The following is a 15,014-nucleotide window of genomic DNA, read 5'->3' on the forward strand; positions in this document are numbered from 1 at the left end:
GCCCCGGGATCCTCTGCTGTGGCAGAGAGGATTATGCCTTTGCATAACCTGGTCCTAGGGCCACGCTACCTTCCCATCCCTCCTTTTACCTGTGCATCCATCCCTGGGCTGGGGACACGTGTGGGGCCCAAAGCCCCCGTGCCCCTGTAACTCTGCAGTGCCCAAATCCCCTGTGCCCCTCTAACTCTGTGGGGCCCAAAGCCCCCGTGCCCCTCTAACTCTGCAGGGCCCAAAGCCCCTGTGCCCCTCTAACTCTGCAGCGCCCAAAGCCCCCGTGCCCCTCTAACTCTGCGGTGCCCAAAGCCCCTGTGCCCCTCTAACTCTGCAGGGCCCAAATCCCCTGTGCCCCTCTAACTCTGCAGTGCCCAAAGCCCCTGTGCCCCTCTAACTCTGCAGTGCCCAAAGCCCCCGTGCCCCTCTAACTCTGTGGGGCCCAAAGCTCCTGTGCCCCTCTAACTCTGCGGTGCCCAAAGCCCCCGTGCCCCTCTAACTCTGCAGGGCCCAAATCCCCTGTGCCCCTCTAACTCTGCAGTGCCCAAAGCCCCCGTGCCCCTCTAACTCTGCAGTGCCCAAATCCCCTGTGCCCCTCTAACTCTGCAGTGCCCAAAGCCCCCGTGCCCCTCTAACTCTGCGGTGCCCCTTCAGGTGCCACCATGTTCCTGAATAAGTGCGAGGGGGACCTGGGTGACCTGCGGAAGCCGGGGGACGGCGAGAGCACCCCGCCGGCCGCCGCCGAGGAGGAGCAGCCCAAGAAGAAGCACCGGCGGAACCGCACCACCTTCACCACGTACCAGCTGCACGAGCTGGAGCGCGCCTTCGAGAAGTCCCACTACCCCGACGTGTACAGCCGCGAGGAGCTGGCCATGAAGGTCAACCTGCCAGAGGTCCGCGTGCAGGTAGGGAGGACAACGCCTCGGCCCCCTGGATCCGTCCCTGAGTGGCGGCAGAGGGACCCCAAGGTGCCGGAGAGCTCCGCTCAGCTCTGAGCTCTAGTGCCAATGCCTCCCTCTGTGCCTCAGTTTCCCCACAGCTTCTGATGGGAGCGGCATCTCTGCAGAGCCAGCTGCTCCCAGCAAAGCCAGGGAAAGGGTTTAATGGCTGAGCCTTGCTCCTCCACGGGGTCCCAGTTTGATGTACAAGGTCTCAGTTGGGCCCATGGGCCAGAGACTCCATTAGGGCACAGAGATGGTTTTCAGAAATTTTCCCCCCTTCTGGTGGTGGCTGCTCCCATCCCTCCTGCTGCTCGCGTGGGAAAGTGTGCACAAAGCCCACCTTGGCTGACTGTAGCTCCTTCCAGGATTTTGGGAAAGCACAAGATCCTCTTGGATTTGAGGGTTTTAAGCCTGTTGGAGCAGGGCAGATTGGCAAGGCAGTGGGGCTGGGGAGGCTCATGCAGGGACAGCAGAGCCAGGGAAGAGCCTGGGGTCCCACAAGTCTTCTTCTCACCATGCCTGGACTGATGGGGGGAGATGCAGGAGGCAGAAAGGGTCAGGGAGCTGAAGTAACAAACCCACTGTGAATGAAAGCAGTAACCCCCAAACAAATGAACTGAATTTTCCAGGCCTCAGCCCCAGTGCAGCCTTTTTTGTGGGGGTCCAAACCATAAAAATACCTCTGCTGAGCTCTCTGAGCAACAACCAGTTTCATAGAATCACAGAATCATTCAGGCTGGAAAAGTGCTCTGAGTCCATAGAGTCCAACAGCTCCCACAGCACTGCCAAGGCCACCACCAATCCATGTCCCCAAGTGCAGTGCACATCTACATGTCTTAGAAGTCCCTCCAGGAATGAGGACTCCACCACTGCCCTAGGGAAGAAGTTTCCACTAATCTCCAACCTAACCCTCCCCTGGCACAGCTTGATGCTGTTTCCTCCTCTGCTCTCCCTTCCTCCCTGGGAGCAGAGCATGACCCACCCTGAGGCTGTCCCCTCCTGTCAGGGAGTTGTGCAGAGCCAGAAGGTCCCCCCTGAGTCTCCTCTTCTCCAGGTTGAGCTCTGCAGCTCAGTGTCCACCAACAGCTGTGAGCAGCCCGTGGAACCCTCCCCTTTCCCACCCAGCCATTCATCTTTCCTCCCCTTTGCCTCCTGCAGCAGACCCCCGTGCCCTGTGCTGCTCTGGGAACATGGGGACCAGCACTTTAATGAGCAGTTCCCACAGGGCCAGACGTCCCCGCCGGATCTGGGTCGCCGGTCCCTGTTGTTCCTGCTGGTTTTGGCACAACTGTGGCTGTTTAACTTATAAAAGCTGTGACCAAGGGGCTGGGAAGGTCAGATAACATTGTCCCATGGGCTGCTGGGAGTCTGCAGCGCTGGGGTGCAGCTTCCCATGGAGCAAAAGGGGCTGTGTGCTTAGACCTCTCACTTCCACACCTTGGGATGTCCCTGGTCTCTGGGGCTTGTAAAGAGGTCTGGCAGAGGTGCTGGGGTTGCAGGAACCCTGTAGGACAGCCCTGGTGGGATGGGGTACCTCATATGGGACACCCCCACCTCGAGTGCTCCCTGTGGGGTGCCCCACATGGGACACTGCAGAATGGGGCAACCTGCATGGGGGCAGAGACATGGGGCACCCTGCATGGGACCCAGCACGTGGGGCAGACTGCAGGGGTCCAACTGGGCACAATGAGCTCACCTTGGCTCTCACCTCGCAGGTCTGGTTCCAGAACCGACGAGCCAAGTGGAGGAGGCAGGAGAAGATGGAGGCCAGTTCCATGAAGCTCCACGACACCCCTGTGCTGTCCTTCAACCGGCCCCCCATGACCCCCAACGTGGGGCCCATGAGCAACTCCCTCCCGCTCGACCCATGGCTGACATCCCCCATCTCCAGTGCCACCACGGTCCACAGCATCCCTGGCTTCATGGGAGCCCCCCAGGCCCTGCAGCCCCCCTATGCTGGGCACTCCTTCCTCAACACGCCCCCGCCGATGGCGCAGGGCATGCAGCCCATGGCCCCCGCGCCCTACCAGTGCAGCACCCCCTTTGTGGACAAGTACCCGCTGGAGGAGGTGGACCAGAGGAGCTCCAGCATCGCCTCGCTCCGCATGAAAGCCAAGGAGCACATTCAGACCATTGACAAGACCTGGCAGCCCATTTGATGAACGCTCCCCTCCGAGCTCCCCAGCCGCCGTCCTGGCTCGGCCCCGCGGCGGGCGAGGGGGGACAGCGGGTGCTCAGCAGGACCGAGGCTGGCACCGGGCAGGGATGCTGGGCTGCCTCTTCCCCACGCTGACCCAGCACCCGTGGGGTCAGGGGAGCCACTCGCTGTGCTGGCAGGACCCCACGGCTGGGGGAAGCACTCCAGGAGAGCTCCTTTGCCTCTCTGAGGCACCAAGATCAGCTGAGGACCTGGCTGAGACTCAGGCATTCCACTGTGCCACCTGGCTACCCACCACACCCCAGCTGGACACCTCCTTTCTCCACACCCCCTCCCCTTTCCATTATTATTAATTTTTTTTTAATGCTGCAGATTTAAACAAAACTGAACAGAAAGCTCTAGTTTTGTAGGGAGTACTTGGGGGGATGTTTTAGCTGCGTTGGGGCACGCTGCTGTCGTGCCAGGAGATGCGCCGAGAGCACGGGTGTATTGTGAGTAAAGAGATAAGCTGGACGGCTGCTGCATGCTGGAGTCGGGTGCTGCGGGGCCTCGGTCGTGCAGGGTGGCTGCCAAGCCTCTGCCAGAAAGGAGCTTTCCATGGGGCCACAGGAGCACCATCCCTGCCACCCTCCTGCCCTGCTCCCTCGGGATGCTGCGTGCAGGGCTGGGCCAGGTCCAGGCACAGGTGATCTGGGACTGGCTTGTGCTGCTCCGTGGCCTCAACAGCTTGTCACAGGTCCCTTGGGGGCTGTGCCCACTGCCCCCCGCCTTAACACCCCCAGAGGCGCCAGTGGCAGAGGGCTGCTGGAATTGTGCTGATGGGAGGATGGGTAGCAGTGGGACCCCCGAGGGCCCATGGTGAGAGGAGGCGGCCAGTTGTGAGCCCTGGGGTCACCACAACAGGGTTCTTGGGGCACACCACACCTGGCTTACCCCTTGCCAGTGTTCCTTGCTGGGTGGGAGCTGGGGTGGTGTCAAGGTGCCATGTCCTCAAGGCGTCTTTGCAGCTCTGTCCCATCTGCCCACCCGCTGGAGCTCAGGGCACAGCCAGTGGCACCAGCACCCTCACCATGGCAAAGGCCAGCAGAGCCCCAGCACACGGCTGAGTCCGCAGTGGATTTAAGGGGCTTAAACACAGCTGGGACGACAAGACAGGGGGGCTTATCCCTGGGTGAGTGGGTGCCCCGGGTCCCTGGGATGCCCTGAAATGTCCTAGGTTCCTGGGGAGCCCCAGTCCCTGGAGGAGCCAGACGAGGGACAACCCGCCCCCCACCAAAACTTTTCAAGGTTTTCCCCAGAAAATCTTCCCACTCCGGACCTGACAAGAGCCGCCAGCCGGGGCTGTGCTGGGGCAGCCCCATCCCCACCGCGTCCCCCGGCCCAGACCCTGCTCAGTGCCAGCGCCGCCGCCTGCAGCCCCCCCAGCCGGGGTCTGACCCGCTCCAAACCCCCCGGGCCGGACTTTGACGTCTCCAGAGCCGCGGGGTCGGGCGGGTCTGGCCGGGATGCCAGGGGGCCAGGCGAGGCACTGACCCCGGCGAGACCCTTCTCCTTGTGCCCCGTCCCCCGGCTGCTGCTGCTCCTCCGTTTCGTTAGCGACAATTAAACCTCTAACAAGCCATTAAACGCATAATCGATGCTCCCCGGCTCCCCGGCCCGCCTAATGGGGTGAAGCGCCCCGGCCGAGGCGCGCTCCGGCCGGCAGATAATGAAGGCAGGGCTGCGGAAGTAATGGGGTTTGATCCGGGGGACGGGACGCGCTCAATGGGGCTGCGCTTTTCACATGACATAATTGCCGAGGCTGGCGCCAGCCCGGGCGCCCCTCGCCTCCCGAGCGCCGACAAAGCGCGGCCGGCGCGGGAGCGGCCGCGCCCGGCCCGTTTGATCCCGGACTAATTGGGGCGCGGGTGCTCCCGGGCCGCGCCGAGGGGCCCCGCGGGGAGGATGCGCCGCCCCGGCCCCTTGGCGCTGGGGCTTGTGTCAATTATGGAATTGAGCTGTTTTCCTTGGGGTGGCACGGGGAATGTCGGGGTACCCGCGCTGGGTACCCCTCTTCCCTCCCGTGGGTGCGCCCGGTTCAGTGCCGCACCTCCTGCAGGGACGGGCAAGATTTCTGGCCCCGAAAATGTCATGTAAACGCAGGGAGGGCGCAGAAGCGCCGATCTGCCTGGCCGGACCACTTTATTGGTGCTTTCCTCGGTGGACACCCACTGGAGCCTGCCCCAGCATGTGGGAGTTTGTGTGGGAAAAATTCAAGCAAAAAGGCAATTTTTTCCCCGCTTAGATCCCAATCCTGTCCTGAAATCGCTCACTGCCCAGCTGGGGCTGGTTGCTGGGGCTGTACTGTGAGCAGTGGGTGCTGCTGGGAGCGCTGGGGGTACCAGGGGATGCTCCCACCCCCTCGTGGCCGAGCAGGAGCCCTCCCGCTCCCACCCCCTGTAATCTCCTCCCGCAGGATTTGCCCCCTAAGCTGCTTATTTCTCTCTGTTTCTCCCAGGCCTGAACGAACCTAGCCCTGCCCAGGCATGACGCCTCGAGCCTGCTGAGCCGTGGTCTCCGGGCACTCTGCCCCTGGCACTGCCTGGTGGTGGCCTGGCATGTGGGGCGGGCACTGCCCAGGGACATGAGGGTGGCACTGCCATGCCAGGGATGTGGGACTGGCCCTGCTCAGGGATGTGGGGGTGGCACTGCCATGCCCAGGGACGTGGGACTGGCACTGCCCAGGGACATGGGACTGGCATTGCCATGCCCAGGGATGTGGGACTGGCCCTGCTCAGAGATGTGGGGGTGGCACTGCCATGCCCAGGGATGTGGGACTGGCCCTGCTCAGGGATGTGGGGGTGGCACTGCCATGCCCAGGGACGTGTGGCTGGGGCCCACAATCCCAGTCATGCTGTGCTGTGAGACCTGCACCCCTTGGCACAAGCCAGGACGAAGGCCAGCCTCTGTGCATGTCACCTGCACCCCCTCCATCCCCTGGCCTCCCAGCAGGACAGGCGTGGCACCAGGGGACTGCGGTGATGGGGATGGGATCTCCCTGTCCTCTATGGGGTGTGGGAGCTGGGGCCCTCGGGGCTCAGGTTCTCCTCAGGGGTGTTGACCCATGAGCTCTCCCCTACCCCCCAGCTCCCGGGGGCAGAGGGGCAGAGGGGGCTGTGGGCTGGTGACGGGGGGGCTGCCCACTGCAGGTTGAGCTTGGCGATGAGCGGCCGCCCCACGTTCACCCGCTGCCGCTCCTCCACAAAGTCATCCATGCCCTGGTAGCGGTACTGCAGGCACACGGTGAAGGCCAGCTCCTGCTGCAGGAACAGCAGCACCGTGGGCTCCTGTCCTGGCACGGCTGTCACAGCGTGCCCCTGACACCAGCCCCGCTCGCCATGGCTCTTACCCGCAGCTTCTGCAAGCCACAGATCCGGCTGTAGAGGCAGCAGGAGGGGCAGCTGAGGCTCCAGACGGGCGCCAGCGGGCTGCCCAGCTCCTCTGGGCTCTCCTTGTTGGCGCACTTGAGGTCCACATCCAGCTCCTGCCATGACAGCATCCACGTGAAGAGCAGCACGGTTCCCCCCCGTTCCCCAGCGCTGCCCTGGCGGGGGCTTCGGCAGCTGCTCCCACCTCGGGAATATCAGTGAGCCGGGCCTCACACTGGGCGATGTCCTTGGGGGCAGCCACCACACGCGTGTAGATGATCATAATGTTGGAGAACTCGGCAGCGAAGCCCAGCTGGACGGTGACACCGCAGTCAAAGCGGAGGTGCCGGCTCTCCGGCAGGACTGGGGAGGGGACACGGAGCACAGGGCTGGGACCTGCAGGGCCTCAGGGCCGGAACTGTGCCCACAGGCAGGGCTGCCAACTCATTGTTCCTGTCTCCAGGCTGGTGGCTCTGTGCTGGCAGTTTCTCCTCCAGGTGGGAGGAACCCAGCGGATGTTCACAGCCTCTTTCTGCTCCTGGGACTGTCCCCCCCTCTCGATGCCAGCTTGGGACAGGGTGGCCGTGACTCACCATGAGCCTTGGCCCACTGCAGGTTCCTGGCAGAGGACTCATCCTGGCCCGGGGGGCAGATGGGGTCTGTCAGAGCCCGTCTCTCTGAGAGGTTGCTGCGAAGCTCCAGTGCCTGTCGGCCCCGTGTGATCTCCAGAGTGCCCATGTCTGCAGGGGCACAGGGGTTGGCAGGGGCCACCAGGGGGGTCATTGTTCCCCACTGCCCCTCACTCACCCTCAGCCACCTTGTCCAGCAGCACCGTGATCTTCTCATCCTCCAGCAGCCAGCGCTTGAGGAAGGTGACGAAGATGCCGTTGGAGAGCTCACCCTGGCTCAGCTCATAGGCTTCGGCATCCGCACACCTGCGGGGACAGGGCAGTGGTTGGATCTGTCATGGGGTCTGGCACTCCCTGGGAACTGGCCCTCAACAGGGTGACAGCTCTAAGGAAGCCAGAGCTGGGTGCCCAGCACTCTTCCTGTTCTTATCACACCATCTGGCCACTGTGCTGGGCACAGGCGAGAGCATGGCCAGATCCTGAATGCTTAAAGCATCACCAGCCCAATCCCCTGTGCTCTGGAGGAGTCTTGGAGCTTCATGCAGGTGCTGCACAAAGCCAAGCAGTGCCATTGGCACCTCCCTACCCGGTGAGGGACTGCCCAACTTGCCCAACTTGCCCAGCCCCTCCAGCATCAAGGGTGAGGGATGCAGCCGTGGGGGTCTGAGCCCCTGAGCTAGGCAGGGAGACTCAGTCCCACTGCCTGTGCCAGGGGATGGTGGGAGGGGACCCACGTGGCATAGCCAAAGACGATGTTGGCCGTGACCTCCAGCACCCCAACCTGCGGGATGATGTCATCATTGAGGTTCCTGCAAGAGAAGAGAAGCTGGACAGAGTGAGAACCTGTCCCCCCACCAAAACCCACCCCAAAGCACACCAAACCTTGAGGGTTGCTCTGTGCCCCTCTGCCCCCCCATTACAGCATGTGCTAGCTCACAGGGGCAGTGAAGTCTTGGGGCATTTAGACAAAGACAGTGGGTTTAGATGGGACCCTGGGGGTGCCCTGCTACCCGCCCCCAGGAGCCACCACCAACAGCCCCTGTCCTGGCTCTCCCCGAGTGGCAGCTTGTCCCAGGCGGGTGGCAGGGCTGGGTCACCTCTTGCGGCACATGTCAAGCAGGAAGATGTTGAGGCCGGTGCGGCGCTGCTGCATCTCCTGCAGCACCCGCTGCACGCACAGGCAGTGCTCTGACGTGTAGGCGCTGGGCGCATCGATGGGCACCATGAAGCTGTTGCCAAAATTCTCATAGCCGTGGCCAGCATAGTAGAGCAAACCTGCTGGGGGAAAGGAGGGCAGGTGAAATGGTGACACCCCCCGACCTGCCAGCACCTGCTTCTTGCCTGGCTGCACCCCAAGACTCCACCAGCATTAGACCACCCAGCTCCCCCCGGGCTGGAGCCACCCTGGCGGGTGCTGTCGCACCATAGACGCCCTTGTCAAGGAGCAGGAGGAACTCATCGACGGCCATCTGCATCTCAGCCTTGCACAGGTCCAGCAGTGACACCACCTTGAAGTTGAGCTGGCAGAGGAGGGCTCCGAGGGCGTGAACATCCATGATGGGCGCCTGCAGCTGCTTGTGGTGCAGGTAGTGCATGTTGCCGATCAGCAGCGCCACTTTGTCTGTGGCTGCAGGGACAGGAGAGGGAGGTGCTGTTACAGAGTGGGACACACCTGCGCTCCATGCTGCCCCCAGCACACAGAGGTCACACCCAGCTCTGGCCAGCATCACGGTCCCTGGGTACCAACATGCCCTATGGCATCCCTGCCTTGCTGATCCCTGAACCCTCAGGTTATGGGTAAGGGTTAGGGTTGGGGATTTGGGTTGAGGGTTAAGCTGCTGATCTGCTCTCCTAATTCGGGTTGGGGCTGGGTCGCTGTTTCACTCTTCCAGTATGCTGCACCCAAAGCATTCCCGGCCAGGTAAAGCCTTATGGGGTGACAATGGTGACACTGGCAACAGACAGAACCCCCCCCGGGCCACCAGCCCCTCCTGGGCAGGCTCTTACCATACAGCTGTCCAGGGCTGCCATGCTCTAGGGAGCCTGGGAAGAGAGAAATGCTGCGCCATGGTCCTCCAGTGCCAGGGGAGCAGAGCAGGCAGAGCAGCACAGATCTGTCCACTTTGCCCCCACCTACCTCCATCCCCCTCCTGCCAGGAGCCTCCAGAGGTGAAGAGCCGTGGACCTGTGGCAGAGGGGACATCAGGAACCCTATGTTTGGCATCACCTCCCAGCATGGGAGCATGCACAGCTCCCAGCATGCACAAAACTGCACAGCCATGAGGGCTTTATTGGGAACAGAGCAGGTGGGGAGTCACAGAGGTCTGCCAGGGGCCCTCACCAATCTCCACGTCCACCTCCTGGCTCCACACCTCGTGGAAGAGGTTGAACACGTGGCAGGAGTAGCTGCCCCGCTCAGCTGTTGTCACCAGCTTCACCTGCCAGCAGGACAGAGCAGGAGGCTGGGGCAGTGTGCCAGACCACACTGCACTGGGGCACACTGTGCCATGCTATACCATGTTGTGCCATGCCAGAGGTCCCTCCATACCTGAAACTGGGGTGCCTGTGCCCCTTCCACGGGGCGCCGGTTCCTGAACCACTGGTACTGGGGTGGGGGGTTGCCAATGGCTCTGCACTCCAGCGCCAGCGTGTCCCCCTCGGACAGGCGGCACGGCCGCGGCTGCCGCAGGATCTGCAGCCCTGCCATGCTCGGGCAGTAGCCACTGGCTGGGGAAGGGACGGGGTGGCAAATTAGGTACCCAGCCATGGCAGCACTCTGCAGTGCTGCTCCAGGCCCAGGTTCTGCACCCACAGGCCGTGGCACCCATGGATGGCATGAGGCAGCAGGCACGAGAAGGACATAGGACATGTGGCTCCTCTGTGGGCACCATCACCCCAGCAAGCCCAGAGACCTTCACAGTTGAGCCAGGGCCTTACATGGCAAATGATACCACTCAGGACCCATCCCTGTCCTGATGGGGCGAGAGGTGTCCTGCAGGAGATGTCCCAATTAGGTAAGTGGTGCCCAAAGCTGCCAGCCCAGGGACAGAGATCTCAAGACCCACCTGAGCTGGGGCTGCTGCTCTTCTCCACCTGCACCTGAGCCCACCTGGAGAAAGTGAAGGTGGCCCCACAGTTCACCCGGCAGATGTACCACTCAGGCTGGCCCGCAGGAGTGGCTGTGTCGATCACCAGCTCTGGGGATGTGGCTCCAGGCAACTACAAGACAGGAGGAGGCCAAGGAGTAATGTGCTCCCTCTTACCCATGTGGTCCCTCACCATGGGCAGGGTGTGGGGACCCTGCTCAGCGTGGCACAGCGGGACCTCACCTCCTGCCTCCCACAGAACCACTGGTACGCGAGGCCTGGTGGGCCAGTCGCACAGCAGGTCAGGGACACCTGTGTCCCCTCCACCACCACCTGTGACTCTGGCTGCACCGTGATGCGAATCACATCCTGGACTGTGGGAGAGGAGAAACCAGCCTGGGTTGGCTGAGCTCCCTGTCCTGCACCACCCCATACCATCTAGTCCCATCTATCCTGCCCCACCCTCACCCACCACAGATTTTCCTCTCCCAGCCCAGCCCATCCTATCACATCCCACACCTCTGTCCTATCCCAACCATCTCATCCTACCTTGTCCCATTGGCACATTCAGTGCTATCCCATCTATGCATCTCATCTTGTTTCAGCCTATCCCATCCCACTCTGCTCTGCCCTATCCTATGTTGTCCAAATCTGTCCTGTCCCGTCCAATGAGACCACATCCCACCCTATCTCATCCTCTTGCATGCATCCCGCTCCACCCTGCCTGCCCAGCACCTCACTACTAGAGCAAGACCCCAACAGGAATTGCTGATCTTCACCCCCATGCCCATTTCCTCTTGCTGAGCCCCTGCCCGGTGCTCCCCTCCAGCCCCCGGCTCCGCCGCCCGTCCGTACCGGCGGCGCTGAGGACGCGGCAGGCCTGGTGGTGCCCCATGCGCTCCAGGCAGCCCAGCAGGTAGCGCAGGCTGCAGTCGCGCTCGGCCAGGAGCTGCAGCAGGCACTGCGTGGGGCTGCCACGGGGCTCCAGCACCTTCAGCGAGCACATCTCCAGCTCCTCCGCGCTGCAAGCGTCCGCAGCCGTCACAGACACAGCCACGGCCATGGGCACAGCCACAGCACAGCCACAGCCACAGCCACAGCCATGGCCCTGGTCACGGCCACGGCCACAGCACAGCCACAGCCACGGCCACGGCCACAGCCACAGCCACAGCCACAGCACAGCCACAGCCACGGCCACAGCCACAGCCACAGCACAGCCACAGCCACGGCCACGGCCACAGCCACAGCCACGGCCACAGCCACAGCCACGGCCACAGCCACAGCCACAGCCATAGCCACAGCCACGGCCACGGCCACAGCCACAGCACAACCACAGCCACGGCCACAGCCACGGCCACGGCCACAGCCACAGCCACAGCCACAGCCACGGCCACAGCCACAGCACAACCACAGCCACGGCCACGGCCACAGCCACGGCTACAGCCCCTTCTCTCGGGGCGCACGGGAGCCCAGCCCGGGGGAATTGACCCGTCCTCGCTCAGCCCCCGGCAGAGCTGTGCCCGTGGTAACCCGGTCGGGGACAGCCCCTGGCAGGGCTCCGCCAGCCCTACCTGCACCTGAAGCGTTTCTCGGCCCCGGCCAGCTCGGCCAGCTTGCGCCAGCCCCGGCCGGCGTTGTCCAGCAGCTCACACAGCCGGGCCACCACGTCCTCGCCCAGCGAGCCGATGGGCATGCTCCAGTCCCCCATCGCTCCTGGGGACGCCGAGGGGACGGGCTGTCAGTGGGTGGTGGGGTGACAGGCCCCCGTGCCCCACCGGACCCTCTGGCACAGGGTGATTCAGAGGGCAGAACAATGCGATCCCGGTGTCAGGAGCCTGAGGAGGTGCTGGGACCTGGCTGGGCAGCGCTGCTGGATCTGCCCACCGGCAGGAATGACACGCATTGCCATCCTGCGAGCTGGGTGGCACAGGGGACCCCGCTCACCCCCCGCCTTGGGCGAGGAGCCAGGGTACTTTAGCCTGGCCCCAGGAAAGGGACCTTCATGGATTGGGGTACACAGAACTAGAAGGAGGGGATAGCCCCCGTCACCTTCCCTGTCCTTTCAGGTGACACAGAGAAGGTGGCCTCAGTACCCCTCTCCTTCTGGCAGAGGCCCCAGTGGGGCAGCAGCAGCCCCCTTGCTGTTACCAGGCCTGTGCATGGTGGCTCTGGAGCCACCATGAGGGGCCTACAGGGGGGTCAGCATAAGGTCCATGGGGGTCCTGGGACTGGGACCCAGGTCAGCTTGCCCTGAGTCCTGGGAAAGGTTTGTGTGACACCAATCACCTGGACATGGACAGCTCCCTCCTCCTCTCAGGTCCCTTCCCAACAACCCACCCCAGAAGGGCCCTTGTCTCCAGGACTGAGCTGCCCTGAGCAGCTGGGTGACACTCACCCAAGCAGGGTGCTCCAGGACAGAGGACAGGGACCCAGGTGCTCCGTCTGCTCACCTGCTGCTGGATTCGGGATCTGGACACACTGGGGGTGATGAGGGGAGGGTGAGCTGCAGGCTGGGCAGGGATGGGCACTCACCACGGGGTATGGCCAAGCCCCACCAGCTCTGAAGCTGTGCACTGAGCCCCACACAGAGAAAATGAGGGTTCAGCCCAAAATCTCCCCAAAAATCGCCCCCGCGCAGCAGCACAGCACTTCTGCTTCCCTCCCTCTTCCTTCCTGTTGTGCAGCACGTGGGCGTAGAGCTGTCACAGGGCACGCGGCCCCGGCGTGCCCAGCCAGGCAGAGGCGGCACTGTCCCTTCCTCCCTGCAGGAACCCACAGGCACCTCTTTTCCCCAGAGCCCAGCTTGAGCCCAGAAGGAGCTGCAGGGCAGTGAGTCCAAGGTGGAGGTGAGTTGAGGTGACAGAGGCACCTCTCAGCCAGGTGTGCCTAACACAGGCCGAACTGGGGCCAGGGGAGGCTGCTGGGCTTTGCCAGGCTGAAGCTGCCCAAGGAGAAGCAGAGATAAGGCAGTGAGGCCCCATTGCCAAGCCCTGGCATCCCAGCACCACTGCTCCTGCTGCTGGAGGAGCAAAGGAGCGCATGGTGTTGGGGTGGCACTGCAGCAGGCCACGTTTCTCCCTCACCTTGCCTGCTGTCCCAACCGCACTGCCAAAGCCTGGCCCCTGTCCTTCCAGCCCCAGGCACAGGCTGCTCAGGCCCCGAGATCCACTGGCCAGGGACGCAGTGACACGGGTGGGTCATTCCCCACCCCACAGCCCCACGGAGCCCTCACCCCAGCTGCCATGGTACAGCTGGTGATGAAGCAGCACCCATGGGCAGTGTGGGCTCTCTCTGTGACCAAAAACCTGAGACTGTGTGGCCTGTGTTGCCTCAGCCCTTGGCATGGAGGGGACCTGCACCGAGCTTGCCAAGGGTCTGTCACAGACTTTATTACAGAAATCAGCCTCACCAGAGATTTATTTCTTATTTACAGCAAAGAGAAGAGACCAAAAGCCAGGGCAGGTTCCAGTGCCACTTGAGCTGGCACACTGGGAAGCCCCAAGCTCAGCAGCACCTACATCTTCTTGCCCTTCTTCAGCTTGTTGCGCTGCCATGTGTTGTACTTCCGCAGGCGCCTCCAGTACTCAAGTGAGTTGGGGTCCAGCTCCTCCAGCTTCTTGGGGGGCCCGAGGTGGATCTTAAAGAGCCTGGGGGTGAATGCAGAGGATGTGAGGCCGCAGGAAGGACAAAGAAACAAGCACGGGATGGAGCAAAGGACATGAGTGACCAGGATGTGCAGATCCCTCACCCCACAGTCCTGACCCTGGGGAAGGTGTCTGCGTTGCAGAGGGGCAGTCTGCCTCCTCGCAGAACACCTCCCTGTCCCTCTTACACAGCTCTGAGCCCCTGGGATGGCACCTCTGGGACAGAGGGGAGCAGGGCAGCACGCACCAGTCGGGGTACTCGGACTCGGGCTTCAGGGCCACCTCCGGACCCTCCTTGAAGTAGTTGACCCCCATGGCGTGGGTGGCGAGCATGGTGGGGTCGGTGCACACCTCCGGCCCCTTCAACACCTCCTTTGGCACACCCTTGCCTTTGGACTTGGCGGCTGTGGGGAGAAGGGCAGGGTGAGGGCAGGGCGAGGGCAGGGTGAGGGATGCAGGCAGGGGAAGGGATGGGGACTCGAGGGCAAGGGCATCGCGGGGCGCTAACAGGGCCGGGCCGGGTGAAAGTGGGGGGCACGAGGAATGGAGCTGGGGCGGCGGCACCACCGGGGAGGGCCCTGGGACCGGGGCAGGGCAGGGCCGGTACCAGGGGCGAGAAGCGCAGGACCGGGGCAAGCAGGGACGGAGAGACGGATGGGGGGACGGACGGGGGACACAGGGGCACACACGGGGGGACACACGGGGGAACACATGGGGGACACACGGGGTGGACACACGGGGGACACACGGGGGACACAGTGGGGACACACGGGGGACACACGGGGGACACACGGGGGACACAGGGGCACACTCGGGGGGACACACGGGGACACGTGGGGGAACACATGGGGGACACACGGGGTGGACACACGGGGACACACGGGGGTACACGGGGGGACACACGGGGGACACACGGGGACACACGGGGGGGACACGGGGGGACACACGGGGGACACACAGGGACACACGGGGGGACACACGGGGACACACGGGGACACGGGGGACACACGGGGCCGGGCCGAGCAGCGCGGGCCGGGCCGGTGCCCGTGCGGGCCTCACCGGGTTTCTTGGCGTAGCCGCGGGCCGGGGCGCGCAGCGCGGCCGCCGCCGCCCGCAGCAGCCCCCGGGCGGCCATGGGAGCGGGGCACGGCGGGGCCG

At 63.6% G+C, this 15,014-nt stretch overlaps 3 protein-coding genes across 3 annotated transcripts; 1 reads left to right on the forward strand and 2 right to left on the reverse strand.

The window, feature by feature from the left end:
• Nucleotides 1-653: 653 nt before the first annotated feature.
• RAX2 (retina and anterior neural fold homeobox 2) lies at nucleotides 654-3,091 on the forward strand. Its single transcript, XM_021528293.2, has 2 exons — nucleotides 654-896; nucleotides 2,648-3,091. Exons 1-2 carry the CDS (start codon nucleotides 654-656, stop codon nucleotides 3,089-3,091), a joined length of 687 nt encoding a protein of 228 aa, XP_021383968.2.
• A 2,949-nt stretch (nucleotides 3,092-6,040) lies between these two features.
• Nucleotides 6,041-12,629, reverse strand: LOC110469493 (mucosa-associated lymphoid tissue lymphoma translocation protein 1). The gene is made up of 17 exons (XM_021528270.3): nucleotides 12,608-12,629; nucleotides 11,784-11,925; nucleotides 11,068-11,234; nucleotides 10,456-10,586; nucleotides 10,192-10,345; nucleotides 9,675-9,853; nucleotides 9,468-9,564; nucleotides 9,264-9,311; nucleotides 9,134-9,169; nucleotides 8,550-8,753; nucleotides 8,224-8,401; nucleotides 7,861-7,935; nucleotides 7,305-7,432; nucleotides 7,091-7,237; nucleotides 6,703-6,860; nucleotides 6,479-6,613; nucleotides 6,041-6,389 (listed from the first exon to the last, which is right to left on the reverse strand). The coding sequence occupies exons 2-17, from the start codon at nucleotides 11,918-11,920 to the stop codon at nucleotides 6,135-6,137; spliced, it is 2,229 nt and encodes a 742-aa protein (XP_021383945.1). The 5' UTR covers nucleotides 11,921-11,925; nucleotides 12,608-12,629; the 3' UTR covers nucleotides 6,041-6,134.
• A 982-nt stretch (nucleotides 12,630-13,611) lies between these two features.
• On the reverse strand, nucleotides 13,612-15,007 carry MRPL54 (mitochondrial ribosomal protein L54). Its single transcript, XM_021528294.2, has 3 exons — nucleotides 14,916-15,007; nucleotides 14,104-14,260; nucleotides 13,612-13,859 (listed from the first exon to the last, which is right to left on the reverse strand). The coding sequence occupies exons 1-3, from the start codon at nucleotides 14,989-14,991 to the stop codon at nucleotides 13,727-13,729; spliced, it is 366 nt and encodes a 121-aa protein (XP_021383969.1). The 5' UTR covers nucleotides 14,992-15,007; the 3' UTR covers nucleotides 13,612-13,726.
• Between the last annotated feature and the right edge of the window lie 7 nt (nucleotides 15,008-15,014).

This window comes from Lonchura striata, chromosome 28 (assembly GCF_046129695.1).
Source record: "Lonchura striata isolate bLonStr1 chromosome 28, bLonStr1.mat, whole genome shotgun sequence".
NCBI classification, from domain to species: domain Eukaryota; kingdom Metazoa; phylum Chordata; class Aves; order Passeriformes; family Estrildidae; genus Lonchura; species Lonchura striata.